Genomic DNA, 22,096 nt, shown 5'->3' on the forward strand with positions numbered 1-22,096 from the left:
GTAGGGTGAGACAAGATCCCAGGAATTCTGATGCTGGGTCCAGAGTTAGTGAAGTAGGAGGAGTGGCACATTTTTAAGACTTGGAACTGAAGAAAGTGGGGAGAAACTTGGATGCTTTTCTTATTTTTATTATTCTATGTAAAGAACTTTCTACAGCACTAAAGTGAATAGTTCCGTTGAGTTGTCCAGCCCTGACCCTTGATCTCAATGCCCATCAGCGGCCTCAGACTTGGGCTTTCTTGTAGGCTGCTAGACCACCAGATGTGTGTGACAGGCACATCCTCCAAGGGAGAGGGAACAGCTCCAGCAAAGGCCCTGGAGTCTGGATCAAACTGCCCAGAAGTTGAGGGCCATTGCATTCACATTTTAGTGTGAATAATCAGATGGCTTTCTTCCTGGTGTCCGGATAAGAATTTTTGACTAAGAGGAGAGTGGAGGCGATTAGGGACAGTGCAGAGCACCCTGGAGATGTCATCATAGAGCCCTACTTACAATGGGGAGGGAGGTCAAAGGTAAAAACCATTTACTTTGAAACGTGGTGTAAGGTGGCCTTCATGTTTTAAAAAGGAGGAAGGGCTCTCCCTTCCCTGATTTCTCTCGTCTGCCTCAGGACTCAGACTAGCCCTTTTAGCAGAGGGAAGCCTATGGAGAGGAGGTCATATACTAGTTGATTTTGGACTAAAGGCATCCCAAAGATGTACTATTTTTTGCTCCCTGCACTATTTTTTTTTAATGGAACCAACGTTTAAAAATAGGATTTCTGCCTTCTCTTAAAACATCAGATGATCTGGTAACGCTGAGCTCCTGTTCTCACATGGGAACAACTGGCTGGAGCTGAGTGGCAGCCATCTCTTTAGAAAGACGTTAATTTGAAGTTTGCTATAGTCCCCATCATTCCTTATATTTCCCCCAACACTGAGACCCAAGTCACTTGAAAGTCAATATGATAATTCAAACACCAGGATTCTTCACTCATTTGTGGGTTTGTGACCTGTGATATTGTGGATTCGTGACCTTTGGTTTAGAGGTCAAGTATAGGGGTTGTGAATAAAACTTGTGTTTGAATCAGATAAGAACTGTACCAATCTCAAAGACGGTGAATTAAAGATTAAAGAAAATATTGCACGCTTGGCATAATGTGTGGAACACAACAGCTATTGTAAACACCCAGTAGGAATGTAAGCTGCAAGAGGGCAGGTAGAAACCGTGCTAATTTAATCCACTGGGGATATGACATTTGATTCTAATTTAATAGATTTAATTCTTTGCAATATCCCCAGTAACTGTTGAATGAATGAGTGAGTGAATGAATGAATGGATGGATGGATGATGGGAGAGCCCGGCGGAGTTTTAAAGGCTGGAATGAAAAGGAAGGTAGTTATGATAACAGCGTTTCGCTGGGACTCCAAGGTGCAGCCAGGAAGAAAAGCCCGCTGGGACGTGCCAGGGTCTGTGACTGCGCTCCGCTGGCACCCAGACGGTAGGTATCTGCAACGTCCCTTGGGAGCCAGACAGGGCTGACTTGCCCAGGACCTGTCAGGGCCATGTCCACTAGCCCTTGCACGGTCTGGTAACTGACAGCATCCTGATTCCTGCACGTTCCCGCCTCTGCCATCTGATCAGCAAAGACAGAGACCCACCCCAGGGATCCACCATCCAAGGGGAGCCCAGCCTTTTCCTCCAAGCCGGGACCGCGCCCACACTAGACATGGCCTCCCTCGGGCTTCACGCAGCAGGACCGCGCCCGCAGCCTCCAGGCATCGCGTCCGGCTGGAGAGGCAGCTATCGTCCCACAGTGAACATGGCCGCCGAGGCGGCTTCAGCGCGGGGCGGGCGGTGCCAGGAGGCGCGTCACGTGAGCGGCCCAGCTGGGCGGACCGCGCGCACGCCGGCTGGCCCCGCCGGCCGCCGCTCGCTCGCTGGCGCCGCTGCGCTTTGAGGTGTGTTGGGAGTGGAGGACCTGGGCCCTGTGAGGCGCGGCGCTGCGGGATGTGGCGGCGGCTGTGGCGGGGCCGCGGGCCAGGCGGGCGGGCGCGGTGATGAGTGTCTGCGGCCGCCGCCTTGTCCAAGGTAACGGCGCCCGGGTCCGGGCCGCCGGCGGCGGCGAGCGGGAAGGAGAAGCGCTCCTTCAGCAAGCGGCTGTTTCGGAGCGGCTGCGCTGGCGGCGGCGGCGCGGGGGACTCTGGGGCGTCCGGGCCGGCCGCGCCCTCCTCGCCCTCTTCTGCACGCTCCGTGGGCAGCTTCATGAGCCGCGTTCTCAAGACGCTGTCCACGCTTTCGCACTTTAGCTCTGAGAGCGCCGCCCCGGACCGCGGCGGCCTCTGCAGCTGCTTCCCGCCGTGCCCGCCGCCGCCGTGCCCGCCGCCACCCGCCTCTCCCGCGCCGCCAAGCCGGTGCCCGGCGTGGCGGGGCTCCGCAACCACTGCAACACGTGCTTCATGAACGCCATGCTGCAGTGCCTCAGCAACACCGAGCTCTTCGCGGAGTGCCTGGCGCTGGGCCAGTACCCGGCGGGGCGGCCTGAGCCCTCGCCAGACCCCGAGCAGCTTACGGGCCGCGGCGCGCAGGGCCAGGGCGAGGTCACTGAGCAGCTGGCGCACCTGGTGCGGGCCCTCTGGACCCTGGAGTACACCTCGCAGCACAGCCGCGACTTCAAGGTGAGCCCGCGCGCCGCCGCGCCCCGACTGCACCCGGAGCCCCTGGGGCACCTGCCCGCCCGGGTCTTCCTTCCCTCGGTTCCTCTTGGCCTGGCAGGCTTCTGCATTGGTTGCTCCGAGTGGTCTGGGCAATCGACCAGTGATTGTAAGGAGATTCATTCATTCATTCATTTATTCACTCACTCACTCACTCAACATGTAATTATTGAGAGCTTACTACATAACATGCCCATACTCTGTGATAATAGGCAATGGGAGTGACGTTGCAATGAACAAGACTGTCCGCCTTCATGGAACTTGCATTTTTGTGGGGTGGGAGTGTTGAGCATGGGTTCAAATCCTGATTCTGCCACTTACTAGCAATGTGACCTCGGGTAAGTTAAGCAGCCTCTCTGTGCTTACAGTTTCTTCATCTGGGACCTACTTTATAAGGTGGTTGTGAGCTGCAAACAAGTTGATATATTAGGTCGAACACTGTGGAATTATCCATATTTCACCGTTTTTTATTTACAGATTGGCACTTTTATAGGGTTCAACCTGATAAGTAAAATACTTCAATATCATGTGTATTTGCTGCTATTATTTTTGTTATTAAAGACTTGAAGAAGTTAACGAGGTAATATCAGATAGTGGTTTGAAGAAAAAAAACCTGCTGATGTGATTGATGTGCTGACAGGCTACTTTTTATTTTTATTTTGTTTTTAGAGACAGGGTCTTGCTCTGTTGCCCAGGCTGGTCTTGAACTCTTGTCCTCAAGCCACCCTCCCCTCTTTGGCCTCCCAAAGTGCTGAGATTACAGGTATGAGCCACTATGCCCAGGCTTTTTTTTTTTTTTTTTTTTTTTTAAGAGACAGGGTCGCTCTGTATCCAGGTTAGTGTTCAATGGTACAATCATAGCTTACTGCAGCCTCAAACTTGGGCTCAAGCAATCCTCCCACCTCAGCCTCTGCAGTAGCTGGGACGACAGGTGCCTGCCACCACTCTCAGCTAATTAAAACTTTTTTTTTCTTGTAGAGACAATTCTTGGTATATTGCCTAGGCTGGTCTTGAATTCCTGGCCTCAAGTGATCCTCTCGTCTCGGCCTCCCAAAGTGCTGAGATTATAGGCATGAGGCACCATGTATGGCTGCTATGATTCCCTTTAACCCCCATAGTAACTAGTCGTGACCCTTGTGTGCATATTCATGAGCAAATGAATGAGCAGGGAATTAACTTCTCTATTTACTTTACTTTGAGCAATGATGGGAGCAGAGAAAGGCTGTTTCCAAACTCTAGAGAAGGAAATTAAACGCTTTCTTTATTTGAAGGTTATGGCTCTCTGTAGCTGGAGAAGAATAATAGTAAGAACTTATTTCCTGACCAGAGTTGCTCCCAGTAATTACACAGATACATTAAGTTGGAAAGTTCTTTCATCTTCTAAAAATAAGGGTTCCTTTTTAACAGTACAGTGACGACTTGGTGAATCTTCCTCGTTTCAGAGTCTTCGTGTCATGAAAGTTATAATCAACTAGGGTAGCTAAGGAAAAGGACAAACTCCTTTAAAAGCAACAGCTGGTGGAAAATATCTACTAGTTAATGATTTCACAATTTTACTAGTGACAGGAAGAAAGGAGAGTAGCTTAATTTCCCTTCAGATGGGAAAGAAAGGAGTATTGGCTGCTTTTTATTTTATATCCAGCTGGAGGAAGGGGTTAGTTACCCTTCAGGTTCTATTGTGATGTCAGGCAGCTGGTTAAGCTGTTGTAGCTGCCGCCACCCCTTCCCAGATTCTGTCAAGCGTCAGAGGGTAGAGCTGGGGGAGGTGGAGGGCATCCAGGGTCAGAGGCTACTCTTTCCCTTTTGAAAATCTGTGAGCCTTTGAGTTTTGAATTTAGTGAGACTCCTAGTGCAGCTGAGATCTTGGGCAGGTCACTGAGCCTCAGTTTCCATATTTTCCTTTTCATTGCCACATAGTAATACCATCCTCACAGATCGTGGTGTTTAACAACCATTGACTCCTTTACACCTGAGTGGTGAAAACATTTTAGCAAGAACAACCAACCAACACACCAACCAACCCAGCCTGTGACAGCAGGTCTGGGACATAAGAAAGGGATGCTGGTAGGACAGAGGCGTAGAAAGGATCTTGCAAAATATCACCAGAGTTAAGTGCTGACGAGAAGTACGCTCCACCTCTACACTAGCTTTGCAAGTCTGATTGTTTTATAGCTTACCTTTGATGCGTAGATGCTCTAGGGTTTTTTTAATTTTTTTATTTTTGTGAGACAGAGTCTCGCTCTGTCACCCAGGCTGGAGTGCAGTGGCATGATCTCGGCTCATTGCAACCTCCACCTCCCGGGTTCAAGCAATTCTCCTGCCTCAGCCTCCCAAGTAGCTGGGATTACAGGCACCCACCACCACACCTGGCTAATTTCTGTATTTTTAGCAGAGACGGGGTTTCACCATGTTGGCTAGGCTGGTCTTGAACTCCTGACCTCCGGTGATCCACCCGCCTCAGCCTCGTGCTAGGATTACAGGCATGAGGCACCATGCCCGGCCATGATGCTCTAAGTTTTGACCACTTGAATTTCAGACTGTTTTTGAAGAGGTGGTATTTATTTATATCTCCAGTGTTCTAGTGCTGGATGACTCACTGAGGAGTATGTCCCGGAGAGGGCACTCACTTCTCAGTATGATACATTCTGTGCCATTGTATCATCGTTGAATAACACAATGATAATCCATGTGCCTGGCATTTTGGGGAATGAGTCTTTTACGTAAGTGACTTCTGAGGTAACTACTTATTTGAACATCAGATCCTTACAATTTTAACCTTTTCTTTTGATTAGATGGCTTGATCATATTATTTTGTACTCATTGCCAGGGTGAGAATCCTAGACATACTCATTTGTTCCTTGGTGACTTAGGGTTGTTATGAACATCATTGATTGATCTCCTTTTAGGTAATATGGAGATTTCTTTTGGGGCTAGTGGGACTACATAGGCCCTATTGAGTGGTTCTGGATTGCTATATTGTTCGAATTCTTATTTCTCCTATGATATTTGCTTTCATTGCTCCCTACCATCTTCATGCTAGTTTTCTCTTGCTTTATCCTGTTGCTGGGATCCTGTACCTCCTACTTCCTCCTGTACTTTTCTTCTTTTCTTTTGAGACAGAATCTCACTCTGTCTCCCAGGCTGGAGTGCAGTGGTGTGATCATGGCTCACTGTAGCCTCTATCTCCCAGGCTCAAGTAATCTTCTCACCTCAGCTCCCCGGTGGCCGGGACCACAGGTGTGCGCCACCATGCCTGGCTAATTTTTAAATTTTTGGTAGAAACCAGGTCTCTCTTTGTTGCCTGGGCTGGTCTCAAACTCTTGGCCACAAGTGATCTTTCTGCCTTGGCCTCCCAAAGTGTTGAGATTATAGGCATGAGACACCATGCCCGACTATTTTGCAGTTTCTAATCTGCTTTTTAGTTAAGTAACTAGATAAATGGAATCGGCTCTAAATAAGATTAACTAAACTGAGTTAGAGTCTGAGCGTCTGACTAAATTAAGAAACTTTAGTGTTTTTCCATTACAATGTCAACTTTTTAATTTTTTATTTTATTTATTTATTTATTTGTTTGTTTGTTTATTTATTTGAGATGCAGCCTTGTTCTGTTGTCCAGGCTGGTGTGCAGTGGCATGATCTCGGCTCACTGCAACCTCCACCTCCCAGGTTCAAGTGATTCTCCTCCTTCAGCCTCATGAGTAGCTGGAATTACAGGCGTGCACCACCACGCCTGGCTAATTTTTGTATTTTTAGTAGAGACAGGGTTTCACCCTGTTGGCCAGGTTGGTCTCGAACTCCTGACCTCAGGTGATCCATCCACCTCGGCCTCCCAGAGTCCGAGGATTACAGGCGTGAGCTGCCGCGCCCAGCCTAATGTCAACTTTTTGAACAAAGTATGGCATACATACAGAAAAATATATATGTCGTTAGTGTACAGCTTGATGTGTTATCCTAAAGTGATAATTTGTAACCCAGATCAAGAAATAGGACATCTCTAACACTCCAGAAGGTACCCTTTCTGGAATGTTAGACTGTCTTCTAACACCATCCATTAGACCGTCTTCTAACACCATTGATTAAACATAGACTGTCTTCTAACACCATCGATTAGTTTTGTCTGTTGTTGGACTTTATTATGAGTGAAATAAGTATATATTGTTTTAAAAACAGCTTTATTGAGATACAGTTAACCTACGATTTAATTCATCCATTTAGTGTACAGTTCGATTATATTCTTGGAGTTGTGCAAACATTATCACAATCAATTTTAGAACATTTTTAATTACCCCCCAAAAAACCCCATACTCATTAGCAGTCGCGCCTTATTTCTCTGGAATATTCCAGCCCTACATGAACGCTAAGCTACATTGTGTCTCTATCTAGTCTGGACATTTCAGATAAAAGGAATCATATATGTGGCCTTTTGCATCTGGCTTCTTTCACTTAGCATGATATTTTCAAGATTAATCATCTTGTAGTATATATCATACTACATTCCGTTTTATAGCTGCAAATTATTCTATTATATGAATATTTCACATTTTGTTTATTCATCTGCTGATGGACATTTGAGTTGTTTCTACTTTGGCTATTATAAATAATGCTGCTGTGAACATTCACCTACAGATTTTTATGTGGAGATGTGTTTTTGTTCCTCGGGTATATTTTAGAGATGGAATTGCTGGGTCATATGGTAACTGTGTTTAATTGTTTGAGGAGCTGTCAGGCACTTTGCCAATGTTGCCATACCATTTTATTCCCACGAGCACTGTGTGAGGGTTCCAGTTTTTCCATATCCTTATCAACACTTGTTAATGTCTGTCTTTTTCTTTATAGCCGTTTGAGTAGGCGTGAAGTGGTATCTCATTGTGGTTTTGGTTTGCAATAAGTATATATTCTTTTGTGTCTGGGTTCTTTTGCTAAAATTTGATAATAGATAACATCTGTTTCTGTAAGAGTAGTGTCTAAAGTTTTGTAGGAAACATGGAAAATATATGCAAGTTGAAATAATAAAATTGACCTACTTGCCTTCCCCTCCCCTGTGTGTGTATAACGTAATTGATATCAAAGCATATATCCAGATTTTCGTCATGTGATCTTAATTTTGTATTGTCTTATGAGTAATTTTCATCATAAAAACTTTTCAGATCATTATATGAAGGTACTATAACCTATTTTTGGGCATGTAGATGGCTTCTGGTTGTAATGAATGTATATTGTACATTAATCTTTCATTTTTGATTATTTCTTGAGGCTACATAAAACGAAATTCCTTTCAGTAGTTACCTATTTCAAAGGCTCTTAAATCATATTATTACCTTATTTACAGAAGGATTTTACCACTAGCATTGTTAAGAATGTGTGGTACCCCACTGTTGTAATTAAAAAAGAAATCTTTAAGTTGCTAAGTAGAAAATAGCATTTCATTGTTTTAATTTGCATTTCTTTGGTTAGTAGGGAGAACAGCTTGATCTATTCTTTGAAGTTACTATGTGATAGTAGCATTTTGATACTAGGGAATAGCCCTATTTTGATTTCACACTCTTCTCTTTGTTTACTGTCTGTATATTCACACACTCATCCATTTAGCATCCACATAAGACAGGAAGGTGACCAAGGCCTGAACTGACTAGAATTGGTAAAGATTGGGCCGGGCCCGGCCAGGCCTAGGCTGGGAAGGTTCTAAATTGTACTTTGCTAGGAGAAGACTGGAGCCAGGATGAGCTGGAGGTGTCTGTGCTGGTTTTTGGGAGATCTGATTCTTGTGTCCAGGATTGAAAGAATGAGCGGAGGCTGTGATTGATTGGAGGCCTAAGAGTCAGCCTGGCTTGCCTGTCAAGTATCCGTAGGGTTGGCTGTGTAGTGTGCCACAGCAGGTCTGTGACTTGCAAGCATCTCAGGCAGTTAAAATTTACTGGGAGTACTCTGGGTTTATGGCGATGTGAATGCGTAATTTATAGTGAAACTTGCTGGATCTGCTTATGAATAGTCTCCCTTAGTTACTACTAAGTGATGTTGCAGTTATAAAAATGCAATAGCAGAATAATGAGTCAACGCAAGGTTATTTCCAGAATATTTTTGATCCCCTTATAAAATCGGCTTCAGTCAAAAACATTTTAGGTCTGTTGTAATAAAATGTCAGTATATTCAAAATCAAGAGGATTTTGCCTCTTGTGTGTGTGTATATAATCTGTGTGTGTTTATAGAAGAAATATATGCATCTTTGGCTTAGGGGTAGTTCAAGGCCTTATCTCATTTTTCCTCTAGTCCTTGCCTTTCCCACCTTATTCTGCCTCCTGGGATGTATAGATCACTTTACTTCCACTTCGGAGAGGAGCACCACTCAGTGAAGAACATTGATTGGCTCTTGTGCTGTGGGCAGGGTCATTGTGCTGAGTTCGTAAGTCTGTATGTTCCTCCTCTACCTTCTTTTACTTGCTCAGAAAGCTGCCACTGCCATTCTTTTTTTCTCTTCCTAGGGTTAAGCATTCATCTCCCACCACCTGGCAAGCCAGGATGGCCTCAAAAGGCCACTGGATGTAGCTGTAGGGATACATTCTTTTTCTCTCTCTAATTTTCCTTTGATGCTGGCTGCTGTCTCTTTCCCCAGTGGTTAAGATCCAGAGGTTGGTTTGGGCTTTGGGTTTAGAGTTACTATAAATGGAAAACTTTGGTTTAAAGCTCCATAGGTCTGTCTCTTGTTTTTAAACAGCCTGAGATATCATTGACACATAAAAATTGTGTATATTTAAAGTGTACAACTTGATGCTTTTTAAACCCTCAACCATTTGTAATGTTTCATGACAGGAATATATAATAATTTATTAGATATTTAGGTGGCTTTTCAGTTTTAACTTTAACTCTTTCAGATTATCATTCTTCCTGTATGATGATCAACTTGCATTGGGACTGGACGTTTGCTTTTTTCTGTTGATTGTAAGTCAAAATTTTCCCCCTTCCTCTTTAAAAAAAGGGTTTGTTTTACTATAGTTTTGAATGGTAGATTGTGTTGGAAAAATGAGAAAGGGTCCAAAAAGAAGATACTTTTGAGTTACTTGAGTTAGTTGATTGGGTAGTTATATACATTTTGGTGACCTGAGCTGACTCTAAACTTGGAGTCAGCAAGTCTTGGCCACTTAAGTTGTGCGGGGAAGGATGAACTATTGGTGGAATTAATCTCCACCAGAAGAGCAGCTTGAGCATTTAAGGTGAAGAACACCCCCTTTACATTACTGATGAGAGACAGATGGAGTTCCCTGAAGCCAGATCTTTGTCTCTGGTGTGTTTGCTTTCTCTAGCATCCTGGGACACTTGGGCAGGACATAGTTCTTCACATGCTGCAAGATGAGAGACGGATGGAGTCCCCTGAAGCCAGATCTTTGTCTCTGGTGTGTTTGCTTTCTCTAGCATCCTGGGACACTTGGGCAGGACATAGTTCTTCACATGCTGCAAGATGAGAGACGGATGGAGTCCCCTGAAGCCAGATCTTTGTCTCTGGTGTGTTTGCTTTCTCTAGCATCCTGGGACACTTGGGCAGGACATAGTTCTTCACATGCTGCAAGATGAGAGACGGATGGAGTCCCCTGAAGCCAGATCTTTGTCTCTGGTGTGTTTGCTTTCTCTAGCATCCTGGGACACTTGGGCAGGACATAGTTCTTCACATGCTGCAAGATGAGAGACGGATGGAGTCCCCTGAAGCCAGATCTTTGTCTCTGGTGTGTTTGCTTTCTCTAGCATCCTGGGACACTTGGGCAGGACATAGTTCTTCACATGCTGCAAGATGAGAGACGGATGGAGTCCCCTGAAGCCAGATCTTTGTCTCTGGTGTGTTTGCTTTCTCTAGCATCCTGGGACACTTGGGCAGGACATAGTTCTTTACATGCTGCAAGATGAGAGACGGATGGAGTTCCCTGAAGCCAGATCTTTGTCTCTGGTGTGTTTGCTTTCTCTAGCATCCTGGGACACTTGGGCAGGACATAGTTCTTCACGTGCTGCAACTTGATCATTCTACATTGTCTGCATTCCTCCTTATTTCTCAAATAACACGCCAATTAGATAAACGGCATTTTTGTTTCTGGGCCATATTTCAGTCATAGGAAGAAATACAAATTGCCACAAAACAAAAACTGCTTAACAAGGATTTATTTAAGAGCAGATAAATTCCCTGAAGCCTCAGGGTTGGTGCAGCTGTAGTTTAGTCGTGCTTTATGTCTAACTGAGAATTGACATTTAGAATGAAGAACGTGAGCCCTGTAGGATGCTGAGTCCTATATGGGGACAAATCATTTTAAGGTACTTTGTTGAAGAAGGATTATGGGCACAAATATTTTAAGGCTTTTTTAATCAGCTGAGGTTGAAGAATAGTGGTAACTGGCCGGGCACGGTGGCTCATGCCTATAATCCCAGCACTGTGGGAGGCTGAGGCAGGCGGCTCACTTGAGGTCAGGAGTTTGAGACCAGCCTGGCCAACATGGTAAAACCCGTCTCTACAAAAAATACAAAAATTAGCTGGGCATGGTGATATGCGCCTGTAATCCCAGCTACTTGGAAGGCTGAGGCAGGAGAATCGCTTGAACTCGGGAGGCGGAGGTCGCAGTGAGCTGAGATTGTGCCACTGCACTCCAGCCTGGGGGACAAAGTGAGACTGTCTCAAAAAAAAAAAAAGAAAAAAAGAAGAGTGGTAACTTTGAAAAGTTACTTTGTTTCTCTGAGGCTAAGTTTTTTCATCCATAAATAAGAATACAGCATAGGGAATTTCCTAAGGGTGAATTTATTTATTTTATTTTATTATTTTTTTGAGACAGAGCCTTGCAGTGTCGCCCAGGCTGGAGTGCAGTGATGCGATCTCAGTTGACTGCAACCTCCGCCCCCTGGGTTCAAGCGATCCTCCTGCCTCAGCCTCTAGAGTAGCTGGGATTACAGGCATGAGCCACTGCACCCAGCCATTAAGGGTGAATTTTATAGAAAATAACATCTATAAGCAATAAGCGTAATGCCTGATACAGTATAAGCGCTCAATAAGTATTAACTGTTATTGTTACCCTTTGCACCAAGCATTGTATTTGCTAGGTATTGGGGAAGTAATATTGAGTAAGACATTATTCCTGTTCACTGTCTAGTGATGCATGTGAGATGGTATGTCCTGGAGATATGAATAAAACGTAATGTAAGAAGTCATATAATGCGCTTATGACAAAGGAGCCTCCCATAAGTTTTGGTGCTTTTGGAAGTGAAGCTCTGGAGCTTTTCCAATGTGGCTGTGTTTGTTCTCAGACTTGGCTTCACATTAGAAATAGTCATTAAAAAGAAGTCACACTTGAAAAAAAAATTAGCAGTGGGCTGCTACCAGGACATGGTTTTTATTTTTAACTTTCCCCAGGTAATTCTAATGTGCAGCCAGGATAGAGAACTAATGCTTTAGATATTTTCTCGTTTTCTTTCTCTTTGGCATTTTTAAGGATTGTGTGGTATCATAGGGTGATTCTTTTCTTTTTTTATTCTATTTTTCAAAACTAACATAATAGCATCTGTACAGAGTTTTAGACTTTACAAAATGCTTTTATGATCTCATTAAAGCCTTACAGTAATCCTTTTAGAAAAGCATTACTATCACCATTCCCATTTTGCAGAAAAGATGACTGAGGCTCAGAGAAGCACATGTTAAGTAAAAAATGGTAGAAAGTTCGGGTGCAGAGACTGACACCTGTAATCCCAGCACTTTGAGAGGCTGAAATGGGAGGATCACTTGAAGTCAGGAGTTCGAGACCAGCCTGGCCAACATGGTGAAACCCCATCTCTACTAAAAATACAAAAATTAGCGGGACGTGGTGGCGTGCACCTGTAGTCCCAGCTACTTGGAGGCTGAGGCAGGAGAATTGCTTGAACCCAGGAGGCGGAAGTTGCAGTGAGCTGAGATCGCACTACTGCGCTCCAGCCTGGGCAGAGAGAGACTCCATCTCAACAACAACAACAACAACAACAACAACAAAAATAAGAAAAGGAAAAAAATCAAAAGTAGTAGAATGAGAACTTGAACTCTGGTATTCATAATCCAGTCTTTCTTTTTCTACTGCATTTCTAGCAGAAAGTTTTTACCATTGTGTAAATACTTACTTGGAGGTCTTCTCTTGCTACTTGTATAATCAGTTGGGACAACTTTTGCTCCTTGTTTGTCTGGCTGAATCCACTTATAGGATATTCCTTTCACTATTTCTCCCTTTTTTCCTGGCTCTTGACCATACTTCAACCCTTAGTTTTGTGGTTTCATGAGTCAGTTATAATTTCTTGAAATGCAGTAACCATTACTCAACCCCTTTATTATAGCCTTTTCTTTTAGGTGAGGAATGCATACTTTACTAGTCGTTATTCAGCAATGAGTCTTTGCCACTAGGTCTTTGTGGTACATATGAATTTGCTTAAAATCTGACACTAATCTTACAGCAGTGCAGATATTCTTTGCTATGCAAATCTGTTTGGTTCCTGAGTTTGCATCCTGAGAACTTGGATATGATGGACACCTATACTTGAGTTATCCTATGCTTGGCCCTTGTGCCTGGAAGGATCAGGAGCTCTGTACAGGTTGACCCTCCTAAATCTGACAATCTGAAATCTGAAATGCTCCAAAATTTGAAACTTTCTGAGCACTCACATGATGCTCAAAAGAAATGCTCATTGGAGCATTTTGGATTTTGAATTTTCAAATTTGGGATACTCAGCTGGTAAGTATAATACAAATAATCAGAAATCTGAAAAAAATATGAACTCTGAAATACCTATGGTTCTGAGCATTTTGGATAAGGGATACTCAACCTGTACCAGGAATAACATGCTTTTCTCTGTGGCCAAATGTGAACAGAGTCCAAGGAATGTGTGTGGCATTTGCTCCTGTCCTCATCAGGTTGTCTTTCCATCCTGGATGGAAGCCCCCTTTCCCTGTGCGTCATTTCTCTCTCCTCTCCCACCAGGGTCCCCTGCTTATCTTTCTGAGGAGGGAGAGTGGTTTGAAGGGTGTGGTGGAGGGCATTCCAGCCCTAGGGGAAGTACATATGAAAGCCTAGAGGCCTTAGGGTCCCTTTCAAGGGGCTGTTGCCCCAGCCAGCAAATATTAGGGGCCTCTCAGTCTTATTTGTCTCCTCTCCCCTCAGAGGAGAAGATAAGGAGGAAGAATAGATGAAGGGCACAGAAGGTCCTATTTCTTCTGTGTCCTAGTATGTCATACTATTGCATGGACACTATATTACCATTTTTTCATGAGTCGTATCTGTTTTTACAGTGTTCATCTATTTGTACAAATTTTATCCCTTATGTTTTAGCTAATTATTCTTCATCAACTTAGTAGGCGTCCTGAAAGTAAAATTCAAACGATGAAACTTTTCTCAAGACAAGCGCTTATTATTTTATTTCCAGCAGCAGCCCATAAGCCAGATTTCACTTTTAGATACTACCCAGCTGTTTGCATTTCATCTATTTCTTTTTCTAAAAATGTAAATACTATTGTCCTCCTGAGTTCTTCTGTTTTTGTTTGTTTGTTTTTGTTTTTGTCCGTGATCACTGGAAACAAATTTTGTGTTTCTTCTGGCATAGAATCAAAGAAAGTGGGCAGTGATTGGGTTTGATGAGTCTTGCAAGCTACCCTTCTTCCCAGAAGAGAAGTCCAACTCCCGATCATTCATGTCAGACCAGTATTGCCACATCCATTTCCCATGGGTGGAAGTCACCAGTGACCGACCGTTGCTTTTTCTTCTTCTTCCTGGAGTTAGGTGAAGGATGTCTTGGACCAGTCAGTATCTTTTCCCTGGAGCCTGGGATGCTTCAACCTCTTTACTAGGGCTCTACAGGAAGAAAGACCCTCATGTCTCATTTTATGGCTCTTTTCTTTTCTGACCCATGTTTCCAACTCTTTTTTTTTTTTTTTTCTTTAAGGGAAAAAAATAAAAACATTCTCTCTTTGAAGGGTAAGGAGAAATTTTATGAAACTTGAAAACCCGGTAAGTGTTTTGCCTTTTACTTTATTATTTAGTAACTATATGCTAAGGATCATCCCAACTGAGGGGAAAATAGGAGCAGGGGTCAAACTTGTTTATAGTAGGATGTATAGGATTTAAGCCAGGAGACCAAGAGACTCAGTTTAATATTTTTTTCCAAACAGAAACACTATACCCAAATTCTGTAAAATAGACACAAATATGTAAGATTAATTTTAAGAAGGTGCATGTTATTTTTTCTTTTCTTTTCTATTTTTTTAAATTTATTTTAAACAGAGACAGGGTCTCGATATGTTGCCCAGGTTGGTCTAGAACTGGGCTCAAGCCATCCTCCTGCCTTGGCCTCCCAATGTGCTGAGATTACAAGCATAAGCCAGCACACCTGGCCCACATTCTGTTTTCTATAGAAATGACATAAATAATTTCTCAGATTGTAGCAATGCTTCTATTTACAGAGGACATTGATAATCAACTTTTTCAAAACTGCAAACATACAGAAAGATTAATTTAGGACATCAAATAAACTAAGGTTTAATTATGAAAAAGATCGTAAAAGGCAAATCAAAGCAACATCAGATGTGACCAAAAACGTATACCAGATCACTTGCCGGGACTCTTGGGGAAGGGCTTGGGTGAAGATTTGGGATGCAGGGGTCTCATCTGCTCATTTGATGAACCAGGATTCGAATCACAGGTTCAGTGAGTTGCCTCTGATAACCAGTGGTTTGTGGCAGAGCTGGAGCTTGAGCTTAGGATTCTTGACTCCTACTGCTTTTCTTTTTTCTGTGATACATACTAAAGGATTGGCCATTAGATTCTTCTGTGTTTTGTTTTGTCTGGGGAAGAGGTAAGATAAGTAGTCCCCTGGGTGTCTGCAGTGGGAATAAGTTACCATTGTGAGGGGTAAAAAGAGGCAGAAAGAGGACCTTTTGTGTTTGTGTATTGAGATTTTCTTTTCCTTAAATTTCCTTTAGGGTCTGATATAGTGATTTAGGGTGGGGTTGACCCAGAATGGTTTTTGCCCTAGTTATGAGGATTGTGGACGTTCTGTTACCTGTTTGGTCGTGCCCAACAAACATGTTGTTGAGCAGCCTTGGCACTCTGCCTTAGACACAGCAGTTGGTGGATAAGTGTGGATGAGTTGAAGTGATAGTGGACAGAAGCGTAAATAAATTTAATGCAGTCTTGATAATTGAACGTACTCTCCACCCTGAAATCTGAATGGATGCTGTGTGTAAAATATCTGCTTTGAAATGTAAGGAAGAGTTTGATTTCAGTTAATTTGTTAGGAATGTCTATGCTGAAACTTTTTTTTTTCTATTTTTTCCCTATTGGGAGTCAATTAAGAGAGAGGATTCAGAACGGAAGCTTGCTGTACTTCTGACAGTTTGTGTGGCCCAACTCTATGCTATGAGATTGTCATTACCCCTGTTACACCTAAGAGCTCCTCTTGGCAGTTGTCCTCTACTTTCTTTACAAAATAAACTCAAAAAACCAGGTTCCCTGCTTTCCTATCTCTAGTTTATCTGCATCCAGGACTATCTTTACCTCCTTCTCTTCCATCTCTCCTACCTACCTTCTGTTTAAGGCCAGTTCCTCTGCAGCCTCTTTTAAATCAATCTCTCCTTTTCCCCTTACCAAAGAATCACCTTTTTTTTTTTTTTTTTTTGAGTAAGGGTCTCGCTCCATTGCCCAGGCTGGAGTGCAGTGATACGATCTCAGCTCACTGCAATCTCCACCTCCCAAGTTCAAGCAACTCTCTTGCCTCAGTCGCCTAAGTAGTTGGGATTACAGGCGCCCACCACCATGCCTGGCTAACTTCTGTATTTTTAGTAGAAATGGGGTTTCACCATGTTGGCGAGGCTGATGTTGAACTCCTGACCTCAGGTCATCCACCCACCTCAGCCTCCCAAAGTGCTGGGATTACAGGTTTGAGCCACTGTACCCAGCCTGAAGAATCATCTTTATTCAGATATCTCCTTTCTGTTAGCTCCTTCCCTTAGCCTGTGGGTCCCTCTGCTCCTGAAGGTCCCCTCCAGATGGCCACAGCATCTTTCCACCATCCTTTTATAACTGAGCTCCTTGGTGATGAAGAATGATCTCTGGCAGTCATTCAAACCCTTGCCTTGTTTCTTTTAACCCTCTCTGATAAATATTCTGCTTCATTGAGATTACATGAGCAAGCAACCTCTTAATTTGCTATTCTAGAGGATCTGCCTCAGAGCCTGCCTGACTTGCCTTTTCTGCAGTAGTTTTCATTGTTGCTTCCGCCTCCGTGGAGGTTTGTCTGTCCTCACTTGTATGATGCCACTCTCTCTCTCCTGGCTGCCACCTCTTTGCTTCTTCACGGGCAGCTTTTCTGTGACCTTTTCCAGTGTTCAAGATTCTGTCCCGGCTGCTTCCTCTTCTTACCAGATGTTCCCTGGGTTCTGTCTCATGTGATAGGCGTGTGCTGCTCTGATTCAAATTTCCAGCTCAAATCTGTTTCCTGAGCACCAGATTTAACCTCACTTGGGGTCATGTTGATACCTCAAATGCAGCTTGTTCAAAACTGTGGTCCCCTAATCTCTTCCTCTGTTCCTGGTTCATTACCTACTTAAGTCAGAAATGGGAGACCTTGGTGTCATCTGCTTTCCTCTTTCGATCCGTCAGTATAGTGACACCTACATGTTTGTCTTACATCCCGAGTCAACCAAGGTTTCATTAGTGCTAATGATGTTTTTTATCAATTCTTTTTTTGGGGGGGATGGAGTTTCACTCTTGTTGCCCAGGCTGGAGTGCAATGGCGTGATCTCGGCTCACCGCAACCTCCACCTCCCGGGTTCAAGCAATTCTCCTGCCTCAGCCTCTTGAGTAGCTGGGACTACAGCCATGCACCACCATGCCCGGCTAATTTTGTATTTTTAGTAGAGACGGGATTTCTCCATTTTGGTCAGGCTGGTCTTCAACTCCCGACCTCAGGTGATCTGCCCACCTCAGCCTCCTAAAGTGCTGGGATTACAGGTGTGAGCCACCGCACCCGGCTATTCATTTTTTTAAAATTAGGAAATCTTCTCTTCTGTAGCTCACGTTCTTCCATTATACATACTAATGCCTTTGGTTTTGATTCTTCTAAATGAGGGGAACATAAGGCCATAAGCCAAACCATTTCAAGACGGAATAAGATTCTTTTTAAAAATTATTTTTCTTTTTATTGAGATGGAGTTTCACTCTTCTCACCTAAGCTGGAGTGCAATGGTGCGTTCTCAGCTCACTGCAACCTCCGCCTCCCGGGTTCAAGCATTTCTCCTGCCTCAGCCTCCCAAGTAGCTGGGATTACAGGCATGTGCCACCATGCCCGACTAATTTTGTGTTAGTAGAGATGGAGTTTCACCATGTTGGTCAGGCTGATTTTGAACTCTTGACCTCAGGTGATCCACCTGTCTCAGCCTCCCAAAGTGCTGGGATTACAGGCGTGAGCCACCATGCCTGGGCCGTTTACATATATATAATGCTAAAGGGAGATAGACATGAAGACTGAGGAAAAAGCACTTGGATTTGGTGATTTAGTGGGGAGGTTTTGTACCGTGGTGAAGACTTCCCATCATGCCTGTTCCTCCTTGTGTACCTGTTTCTGAGATGGCATCCAGTGGTCCCTTCCAGGTATTTGAAACTTTGTTGCTATCAGGATCCTTCTCCCTTGCTCATTTTATTCAGTAAGTTGTGTCAGTGACACCTCCATATTCTCTGTGATATCCCTTTGTTTTTTTCCTCCCGAATCTGAATCTCAAGATCTATAAATGAATATTTTCTTGTTGATTCACATCAAACTGATCATCAGATTGTGATGCAAATCGCAAATCTGTTCCTTCTTTTCACCTCTGTTATCGTTGTCTCAATTGGAATATAGTGGACAGTTTTTCGTTCTCTGGCCTCCTTTATCATTCTTCAACATTTCACACTGTTGATCACCCTTTTCTTCATGAAGCTCTCTTCATTTGACTCTTAGACACCATTCTCCTGATTTTCTCACTACATCTTTGATGGTGTTTTTCTTGGGCTTCTTTGAGCCCCCCACCTAAATATAGGTTACCTCTGCATTCTGTCCTCTGGCTCGATCTCTTATAGATGATGTCTGGGCACTCTCAGCCTTAGTTGAGGTTTCTACCACCACCCATCTGTTGAATTCCAAATCTTTGTCCTTAGCACAGACTCCTCCAGTGAGCCCACAGATCTGTATTTTTCAGTTGTTTACCAGATACCTTCCATTCAGAGCTTCCATAGAACTTTACCTACAATGGATTCGAAAGGGGGGACTCATTCTGGGAACTCTTTCCTGGACTTCCTCCTTTTTTATTTTCTATCTTGATGCAGGGTACTACCAGTTGCTCATCATCTAGGTAAGACACCTGAGTGACATTAATACCTCCTTCCTCCCTCTCCACATTCATTAGGTCACAAATCCTATTGATTCTACCACTCAGATTCCTAAATCTCCCAAATCTGCCTTCCCATTCTGTCCTCACTGCTTTAGCTTAGACTGTCATTATTTCTTGCCTCTTTAGTTTGTTTCCTAACTACTCTCCCATTGTGCAGTTGCCTCCCCTGCTTTCTCTCTTTTTAATTTTTATTTATTTATTTATTTTTTTTTTTTTTGAGATAGAGTCTCGCTCTGTCATCCAGGCTGGAGGGCAGTGGCACGATCTTGGCTCGCTGTAAGCTCTGCCTCCCGGGTTCACGCCATTCTCCTGCCTCAGCCTCCCAAGTCACTAGGACTACAGGCGGGCACTACCACGCCTGGCTAATTTTTTGTATTTTTAGTAGAGACGGGGTTTCACCATGTTAACTAGGATGGTCTCGATCTCCTGACCTCGTGATCCACCCTCCTTGGCCTCCCAAAGTGCTGGGATTACAGGTGTGAGCCACTGCACCCGGCCCCCTGATTTGTCTTTACTCCCATATATAATATGGCTAAAATTCGAGTGCTGGTTATATCTCATTTACAAGTGAAATATTTGGCATGCATTCTCAAAATCTGTTCATCACACTGAGTCATTATTATCCATTTTACTTTGGAGGAGAGTAGTACCAGGCCTCACAAATAGGAAGTGGGGCAACAGAGATCTGAACTCAGGCTGTATGCTCCAGAGCCCATGATCTTAATTTACCATTTCATTTATGGCTCCTTGTGCCATGTTTGAGTGGCCTTTAAAATCTTTCCTGAGCTGGCATCTGACTTTACTGTTTCATATCCTCCTACTCTGCCTAATCTGTTTACTGTTTGATCTCCTCCCATTCTGTCTAATAGATCTGGAATTTCAGGCCTATTTCTACCTTGTTGGTCTTCCTTGAAGGTGTCATATTGTACCTTTGTGTGTTTGTGCATGTTGCTTCCTCAGCCTTGAATCCCTGCCTCTTTATCTTCAAGGCCCAGCTCAAATGACATCTCCTGGAAGGGTTTCTTGTCTATTAGTTAACACCACCATCCTCTTACTTCTTAATTAGCCTCTCTTCTTTTCCCATGATACGCATATACACAACTGCCATATTTATATTTATAGAAAGTTTGTAAATATATATATTCGTATTTAAATAAACTTTTAGGATAGTTTTAGATTTACAGAAAAGTGGCAAAGGTAGCATAGAGTTTCCATGAAGCCCATACTCAGTTTCCTTTTTGTTAATATCCTATGTCACTGTAGTGCATTTGTTATAAGTAAGAAGCTAACACTGGTACATTACTGTTGATTAAATTTGATACTTTATTCAGGTTTCCCCAGTTATTCTCTTGTGCCTTTTTTCTGTTCCAGGCTCCCATGGGATAACACATTACATTTAGTCATCACATCATCTTAGTCTCTTCTGGTCTGTGATTGTTTCTCAGACTTTCCTTATCCTTGAAGACCTTGATAGTTTTGAGAAGCACCAGTCACATTTTTTTTTTTTTTTTTTTTTTTTTTGCAGAATGTCCCTCAGTTTGGGTTTTGTCTGATGTTTTCCTTATGATTAGACTGAGGCCATGGGTTTTTGGGAGGAAGACCAGAGGTAAAATGTTCTTTTCATCACATATCAAGTGCACATGCTAGCAACGTGACTTACCACTGATGATGTCAACCTTGCCCAGCTCTCTGAAGCAATGTTAGTTACTGTGTTAGTAACCATAAGTTACTTTCTACTCCTCTTTCCATTCTCCTTTCTTTGGAAGTAAGTCACTATCCCAAACCGCACTCAAGGTGTAGGGGTGGTAAGCTTTACCTCCTGGAGGGGGGATTATTGATATAAATTATTTGGAATTCCTCTGTAAGGAAGATTTGTCTCTTCTCCCTATTTATTCATTCAGTCATTTAATTATATCAATTAATACTTTTTTATACTTTGGGTTATAACCCAATATTGTTTATTCTGTTGATCAGATTGTTCCAGCTTTGGCTGTTGGGAGTTCTTTTAGATTGGTTCCTGTGTCCCTTTGACATGTCCCCTGTCCCAATGTCGTTGAATCGGCCATTTCTCCAAGGAGCCCTAGTTTTATATTGGAAAATGGTATTAGAAATCAAGATATGGGCACTGGATGTGCACATTGTTACTGGGGTGTCACTACTTCTTCGCCTTTCAGTGTACAGATATATGGATGTGAACCCAAGTTGATATAAATATCTGTAATTATTTATCTGTTCATCTCTATGTTAAGCTAAATAGGAGTTTATACTAACTTCAGCTGATTCATTGCCTTCCTTCCTTGCTTATCTATAACTTCCCTCTCTGACTATGAGAAACTTGGCATCCATCACCACCATCTCATTAACTACACTGTAAGCGTGGACTTTCTCCCTGTCCCCCTCACTAGGCTGTTAGTATCTTGGACACTTATTAAATCTTTGTTGATGAGTGATGAATCTTGAAGCTGTTATGTATCTTACCTAATAAAAGTTTAGCATTTTAGCAAAAGCAATGTAAATCAATCTTGTAAAGTTTGAAACAAAACTTTTAACTGCTTTGTTATGTAACATGTATTCATTGTAGAAAATATGAAAAGTGAGAAGGAAAAAAAGCACCTGTTACTCTATCACCCAGAGATAATACTTAATACGTAGGTATGTGTTATTTTAGAACTTTTTCTTTGTATGTATATGTCTATACCCCCCTAAACGATTTTTACAAGAATACATTCACATTTCACACTACTTATTTATAACCTTTTTTCACTTAATATAGTATTTCTTAAGGATGTCATGTAGTTGTATCATAATTTAACTGTCTTTACTGTTTCAGCTCCTCCTACTCTTAACCAATTCTCTTTTTTAAGATGTCCAAGTTATTACCAATTATTTGCTTTTATAAACCCTGATTAATATTTTCTTAGAAGTCTTGACAGGCTGTTCTGATGATTTCTTTAGATACACTCCTAAAAGTAGAATTGCTGGAGTAAGTGTATTTTAAGGG

The 22,096-nt window shown here is 43.0% G+C and overlaps 1 protein-coding gene across 9 annotated transcripts in view; it reads left to right on the forward strand.

Moving 5' to 3' along the window:
* The first annotated feature begins 1,881 nt into the window (after positions 1-1,881).
* LOC129015280 (ubiquitin carboxyl-terminal hydrolase 31-like) overlaps positions 1,882-22,096 on the forward strand; it is a 62,178-nt gene continuing 41,963 nt past the window's right edge. For 8 of the 9 annotated variants that reach the window (XR_010124471.1, XM_063655196.1, XM_063655193.1 and 5 more), the window contains exon 1: positions 1,907-2,657. Coding sequence is in view for 8 of the 9 variants with exons in the window: in XM_063655196.1 (XP_063511266.1) it covers positions 2,439-2,657 (219 nt within the window). In the remaining variant the exon portion in view is untranslated. Of the gene's footprint in view, positions 2,658-22,096 lie in introns of all 9 variants that reach the window. The other variant, XM_063655197.1, reaches the window with a different exon arrangement.

Source organism: Pongo pygmaeus, chromosome 18, assembly GCF_028885625.2.
Source record: "Pongo pygmaeus isolate AG05252 chromosome 18, NHGRI_mPonPyg2-v2.0_pri, whole genome shotgun sequence".
NCBI lineage: Eukaryota > Metazoa > Chordata > Mammalia > Primates > Hominidae > Pongo > Pongo pygmaeus.